Genomic DNA, 7,144 nt, shown 5'->3' on the forward strand with positions numbered 1-7,144 from the left:
ATTTCAAGAATTAGGTAGATATCTAATCATGCGATATGATATTTTGGGAGTACCTGAAATTTCCTTAATCACTCGGCTAGGACATGATAATATACAATACCATGATTGGTCCAAACCCAATTATTTGGACATATACCAAATTTATACGAAGTCACATCAAATTGCCATATATATGTATATTTATTTTTTCCCCATCATGGGGCGGTCGATGATGATGGATGCCAAAATCATTACGAAAGCACTGTACAATCGCAGCATCGACTCCCATAATTGTAGAGGGAGACAAAATTCACTTTCCCTTAAATTTCCACAATTTTACAAACGTCAAAAAACACCATCATTATAATAAAAATAAAAATAACAAATATCTCCTATTCTCTCTCCCTCTCCTGTTCGAGAGCCACACGAATTTTTACAGGAACAGTAAGCAGACGCTGCGGTCGTTGCATGCGTCGACTTCGTACGCTGCTTCTCCTCCCACCACCATAAAAAAGATCGAGCAGCTGCACCGACCGCCGCTGTGCTCCAGCACCTTTCGATCGATACGCGAAGCGGACGAGAAAGGGACGGTCGGATTCGCCTCGCTTATGGACTGCGACCTCCTCCTGCTTCCCCGCCATTCTCGATCCCTCCGCTTCCTTCCCCTCTCCGGCGGTGCTCCTCCCTTCTCCGGCCGCTCCCTCGCCCTCGCCCTCGCCCTCGCTCGCTCTCCCTCTCTGAGCCTCGCCTGAGTCCCGCCGCCGTCGAAGTTGCGGCGTTGCGCCGCCGCTCGGGGTATCTCCCTCCCCCCCTCTCTCTCTCTCTCTCTCGCTACGTGTCCGTGTGTTTTCGTGATTATCGTGTGGCAGTCTGCTCCATGCGAGGGAACGGCGAAGCGAAACGACGAGGTAGTCGCGTCGAGTCACCGCGGTGTTTTTTGTTTTTTTTTTTTCTGCCCTTTATTCTGGCTCGGCATTGTTGGAAGTTCCGTCGAATGGAGAAATTTCGTTTTTTTCCTGAGAGATTTCTTTTCTTTGGCAATTTTGTGGATGATTTCAAGTTATTCTCTCTCGAAAGAATCATGGGATTGTACCGAGCTGCTGGTTTCATGGAGCTTCTTCGCGTTCTGGGAAAATCTGGTCGAGCCTTTTTCTGCTTCGAGAGGAGTGAATTTCGATCTTGACTTTCGCGTTTCTGCTGACTTTCTCGTCTTCGTCAGAAGCAGGAGCAGAGCAGTAAGCGCTGCTTTGGAAAATGCTCGCGTGACCTTTGTCTTCGCCATGACAAGGAGAAGCAACGCTCTCGTGGGATTCTGTCCTCGAGAAGTCGCTCCACCGCAGACCCATCTCCTTCTTTTCACACTGAATTTTGAGCCTGAAAGCAGAGAAAAAACCGTGACGACCTTTCCATTGATTTCCGAGAAAAGGGAAACAGTCCCGGAAATGAATGCCTGCCCGTATTTCCTTTTTGCTGCTTTGGCTTTGTTTATTCTTTTGAAAAAAAGGAATGAGACTAAACCGGATTTGGTGTTATTTCTTGTCTGGGTTCGATGAACTTTTCTCCCAACTTGTGCGTGGTTATGGAATTCCATGTAAGCATAAGCATGATTATGCCCTGCAGTGTCCTTTAGATTCCCAGGTCTTTTGGAGCTTTGTGCTTTACGTGCTCGAGCTCAGCTATCTGAGTCAGATCGTGTTGTTCATCCAGTCACTGGATCGCTCCAAAACCATGTGCTTTCGTCCTCTGTGTGGTTCTTGAGACTAGTGGATGGGACGAGTACGAAAAGGAGAAATAAAAAAGGACATTTTTTTCATCGAGGACTAGGTTTCCCAGAAAAGGAAGTTTCTTTTTTAATTAAAAATTAGTCTTGTTTCAGTTCTATCTTTCCGTTAAGAACCACATGTAGTATGCAATCAAGATAAAAAGACGTTCGGATGTTGAATCTCTGGAAGGGCTTAAGTCATCTTTATTGTACAGGTCATGGGGCATTTCTCCACCATATTCAATGGCCTGGCAAGATCATTTTCGTTTAAGAAGGGAAGGAGCACTGGGGATTGTGATGTTAGAGAGGCCGCAGAAACCATGGCAAAAGAGGCGAAAAAGAATGACTTGATACTGTGCTCATCTGGCATTGTAAATGCCAATGGCTCCGAAAACTTCGCTTCGGTTTTCTCTAAGAGAGGGGAAAAAGGAGCGAACCAGGATTGCTGCATCGTTTGGGAGGTATGTCTTGAAACCTGAATGCACGAGATTCTATTGGGGTCACAGTCGTTGTTCCCACATTCATTGTTTATCTTATGAAATTCAACTAGCTAGCCATTGTCATTTGCAGGAGAGGAATTGTTCTAATTTTACAATTGCTTGGAACGTCTGGTTGCTTTTCATTTTGAAGATTATGTTTGAACAACCTGTCATTTGGTGTATAGAAGTTCAGAGTCTATCAAATATCCACTTGCTCAGCTTGTTTCTTGTCTCAAGTTGTTTGTACATCGCATGCTGTGAAGACTGATAAATCTATGCCAATTTATGTTGGAGTTTCCTTCTTTTTGCTTCATTTTGAGCAGAACTTATATTCTTAATTTACCAAAAAAAAAAAAAACTTATATTCTTAAGATCACCTGTATACCATGGATTGTTACTCATGGCTGGTATATTCTAGTTTTTCTCACTGAAGTTAATATATACTGACGATGTAGCTTTTGGTGATAGGAATTTGGGTGCCAAAATGACATGATCTTTTGTGGGATATTTGATGGGCATGGCCCATGGGGACATTATGTGGCAAAAAGGGTCAGACAGACGATGCCACCCTCTTTGTTGTGCAATTGGCAGGAGACTCTTGCTCAAGCTTCCCTAGATCCAGATCTTGACTTGGAATCAGATAAGAGGTGTCATTGTTTTGATATATGGAAAAGTTCCTACTTGAAGACTTGCGCCGCCATTGATAACGAGCTCGGGCAGCATCGAAAGATTGATTCGTGCTACAGTGGGACCACTGCTTTGACTATTGTCAGACAGGTATTAGCACAAACACCTCAAATTTTCATTGCTTTACGTAGGCTCTGTATGGAGTGCGTTCATGAATCTGCTGTCATGGTAATGTGATAGTTCTTTTTGGCTGCGGTTGGCACGTGATATAAGTTTATTGGATCTGGTCTGTTAGGTTGCAAGATAAGAACTGATAATGAGGAGCGCATCTTCCTAACAATAGACTTTCGAGAGGCAATATTAAGATGGCTAGCTTTCTAGGCAATTCAGATGTATAGTGGACTTTGTTCTCAGCAAATGTAACTTCAGATCTGGACCAGACAAGACATTTCGATATATTCATGACATGGAAGGTCACTTCCATCAATAGATTTCTATATGCACACTCCATACAAAAGAAACAGTTGATGAAATGAACAACCATTTTGCTGTTACTAAAATTAGTGATTGGCCCACCGGGGTTGATTAAGTTTCTACTTCTTTAGGAACCGTTCCTTCGGTGGAAGCTAATGAAATTGATATTTTGGCAGGGGGAATACATCATCATAGCCAATGTAGGTGACTCACGAGCTGTATTAGCAACTACTTCTGAGGATGGGAGCATACTTCCCGTTCAGCTCACTGTTGATTTTAAACCCAACATACCTCGTTAGTCCCCGTGCCTATAACTCCTCTCATGGTTTAGCTTCTCTTCTGATCTTCACACTTCTGTTGATCTTGCTGCAGAGGAAGCTGAGCGGATAATACAATGCAATGGGAGGATATTCTGTTTAGAGGATGAGCCAGGAGTGCACCGTTTATGGCTGCCAGATGGTGAATCACCTGGACTTGCAATGTCTAGAGCCTTTGGAGATCACTGTGTGAAAGATTTTGGACTTATATCTGTGCCTGAGGTGACACAGAGAAACATAAGCAGCAGAGACCAGTTTGTTGTGCTGGCGACTGATGGGGTATGTTTTCTGCCGTTAGTTGTTTGAGCTTTTAAAGGTGGGACGAAAAAGAAAAAAGTCGATAGCTTCCTCAGAAAATGTGCATTCCAGTTTGCCCTAGACTTACCCATGGCGAGTTTTCGAATCAGAACTGTCAAAACAGTAACAGGCATGTAGTGGTGCTATGTATAATAGAATATATGCTCTGGCGATAGAGGTTTTCTAGTTTCTAGACGGTCACATTACTCCTGAAAAAAATTTAGATTTACGCAAATGTCAAATTTGAACTGTTAGTCAACCAAGTTTCAAGTACTCCACATAGTGACCCAATTTCAAAAGCCTTGTGACGGAACTTTTTCATCTGGCATATTATCATGACAAGCAGGAGTAAGAATAATCGTCCTGCAAGAGTGGGGGAGAAAATGTCACCTCTCCTGAAGAGCGTCCTCGTTGATTATCTAATATCATGCGACCTTCATCAACCCTTTTGTTTGCACGGGCAGTTAGATACTATTTCGCAGTATGAAGTACTATTGAATAGCGATCGCTTCTTATGTTAGCTCTTTTTTTTCCCTGTCAGGTTTGGGATGTTATATCCAATCAAGAAGCAGTGGACATTGTATCCTCAACGCCAGACAGGAGCAAGTCTGCCAAACGCTTAGTCGAGTGTGCTGCCCATGCATGGAAACGCAAGAGGCGTGGAATTGCAATGGACGACATATCAGCCATTTGTCTCTACTTCCACTCTTCCCCTCTATCTCAGCAAGTTCACCCCATCAAGTCTTCCGAAGTAACCATGTGAGGAGCGGTTCATCTAACGGGGATCGCCACCCATTCTAAATTTGATCCAAAAAGTTCAGATCGTGCTGCTTTCACGCGCCCCCAATGCAACCACGCAAGCCCAGCTGTAAATATAAGCCAAGTGTTATAATGTCGGCACTTGTGCTGACAATTTCCTCTGCATAGATTAGCGCTCAGGCAATCCCTTCGGCTTCTTTAAGGAAATAGTAGCAGTTTTGTAGTTAAATCCATTTCTTTCACGCGCTACCGATGAAGTTAACTGTACTCCTTTACGAGGCGGGGGTGGAACGTTGCATCTTCATTGGCATGGTCAGGGAAAGGAACTCAAATTCGGGGAGGACTGGTTATTTGTCTTCCAAAAGAACCGATTCATCGATCCAAAAACGATAAGTGGGTCAACACTCGTAGGCTAAGGGGGTGCGTGACAACTACTTGTTTCTATTCCAGACTTGTTTCTGGAATAAAAATCCGTTTGATAAAATTATTCAAATTTTTTATTTCTAAAATAGAATATTGTTCTAGAAATAGGTTTGGAATAGAAATCGAAATAAAAATTTTCTACTTCTCTAGAACAGAAATGAGAAATAAAAATTATTCTCATCGTTCGTCAACCAGGTCCTTCATCCGTCGCCGTTGACCACCATCCGTCGGTCGCTTGTCGTCGCCGTTGGTCGTCGGTCGCCGACGGTCGCTAATTGCTGGCCTCCACTGCCACCCCCATTCGTCACCGTCAATCACCAGTCCACCACTGTCCACCGATCTGCTGCTGTCCGAAAGAAAAAAAAAATTAAGTGTCATTATCAAACGAATTTATATTTTTAGAGTAGAAATTTTTGTGTCGTTATCAAATAGTTATTTTTGTTTAAACTCTTTTAAAATTAAAAAAAAAAAAAAATGTATTTCTTTTTCAGAAATCAATTTCTGGACAGAATGATTATTATTCACCCCTAACAATGTCGTAAACTTCTATTCTGGCTGCGAGACGAAATCAAATGTCTTTGACTTTTGATGTTGCGTTTGGTGATTCGTTGAGAAGAATCTGCAGTTGATGAGTCAGCGATGTCTGAGTGGAGATGGGCCAGGGAATCATATTTACATGAACCGGTTGGAGCCCATTAGTGGCCACTGGGACCTGCACGAGGTATAGAAGATTTCCCATGATTCTGGTGCACTTAGGAAACACATGATACATAATTCCCGTCAAAAGAATAAATTCTGCATCGCGCGAGTACTGAATTCGGGAGAACCATGGAGATGGCAAAATCTCGCAAGATAAAAGCTGTCACGTGATACATGATAGTGGCATCAGAAATCATAATTCCCGTCAAAAGAATAATCCTGCATCACGCGACTACTGAATTCGGTTGGGCTTTCAAGGTAACGTCGTGACCCTCTAATTAATGTTTTAAATTTTCGAGTTAAGACTTTCTAACGCGATGCAGAGCACGAGTCAAGAATTCACATCCGATCTAACGTGCCTTACAAGCGTGAGATGGCGGAATCTGTAGCAGAAATGTCTGGCGACATCTCTAAAGAACTTATCTTCCCCATGTTATTCCGGGCCATGTTTGTCAACATCGATGGAAAACAGCAAAGCGCCGCTTCTGTCGTTGTGGGTCTCATTAGGACTTCCGAAACTAAGCATGCTTCAACGAGGACACGGCACGACATGAGTGACTTCTTGACCGGTCCTTCATTTTAGGTCATGTACCACCTACCGAGCCAGACCAAAACGCGTAGTCCTATTATGATGGAGTAGATGACGTAAAATTTAATCTCTGCCATCCCCGACCAAGCTCTCTGGCACGCCTGGGAAAATTACCCATCAGCCCTAAACATATTATGCAGATATTAGTACATTCTAAACATTTCAATTCCACTAATTTGGTCTTGAACGTTTGCACGAAATTTTAATTTAATCATTTTGGTGAATTTTCACTTGAGATCGCCAACATGGCGGTCCAATCATCACCGTTATCTTACATGGCATATCGTTATGTCAGTGATTTCCAATGGAAATTGACCAAAAAATTACATTAAAATTTCTAGCAAAGGTTTAAGATAAAATTGACAAAATAGAAAGTTTATGACTAAGTTAACATCGGTAAAAGATGTTAAAGATTGATCTGGTAATTTTTCCCATGATGTTCTGTTTATAAATAAACTCAAGATGCTTTCACATGCACATCCCCGCTACATGACAGTGAGCTTCAAGTGAGACTCCGTGATTTTTTATAACACAAAAAATATTATGCTTGTACATCCATGTCACAATTATTTTAAACTAATTTTCTTGTCACAAAAAATTATGAATTGATACACTCAAATCACATTTATTTCAAACTAATTTTTGTATCATAGAAAAACCCAAATCGATACACCCATATCACATTTATCCAAATCAATTTTAGTGTTACAAGAAATCCCAAACTAATATACTCGTGCCG

General features: G+C 42.2%; 1 protein-coding gene across 1 annotated transcript; it reads left to right on the plus strand.

Annotated features, from left to right (window-relative positions):
* Positions 1-407: 407 nt before the first annotated feature.
* Positions 408-4,998, plus strand: LOC104414640 (probable protein phosphatase 2C 34). Its single transcript, XM_010025790.3, has 6 exons — positions 408-774; positions 1,957-2,202; positions 2,689-2,997; positions 3,498-3,615; positions 3,694-3,917; positions 4,477-4,998. Exons 2-6 carry the CDS (start codon positions 1,960-1,962, stop codon positions 4,696-4,698), a joined length of 1,116 nt encoding a protein of 371 aa, XP_010024092.1. The 5' UTR covers positions 408-774; positions 1,957-1,959; the 3' UTR covers positions 4,699-4,998.
* Positions 4,999-7,144: the final 2,146 nt, after the last annotated feature.

Source organism: Eucalyptus grandis, chromosome 8 (genome assembly GCF_016545825.1).
Source record: "Eucalyptus grandis isolate ANBG69807.140 chromosome 8, ASM1654582v1, whole genome shotgun sequence".
In the NCBI taxonomy this organism is placed as follows: domain Eukaryota; kingdom Viridiplantae; phylum Streptophyta; class Magnoliopsida; order Myrtales; family Myrtaceae; genus Eucalyptus; species Eucalyptus grandis.

Coding starts and splice junctions, on each gene's coding strand:
- LOC104414640 (XM_010025790.3), top strand. CDS start 1,960: ATGGGGCATTTCTCCACCATATTCAATGGCCTGGCAAGATCATTTTCG. Junction 2,998..3,497: donor CTTTGACTATTGTCAGACAG/GTATTAGCACAA, acceptor ATATTTTGGCAG/GGGGAATACATCATCATAGC. Junction 3,616..3,693: donor TTTTAAACCCAACATACCTC/GTTAGTCCCCGT, acceptor ATCTTGCTGCAG/AGGAAGCTGAGCGGATAATA.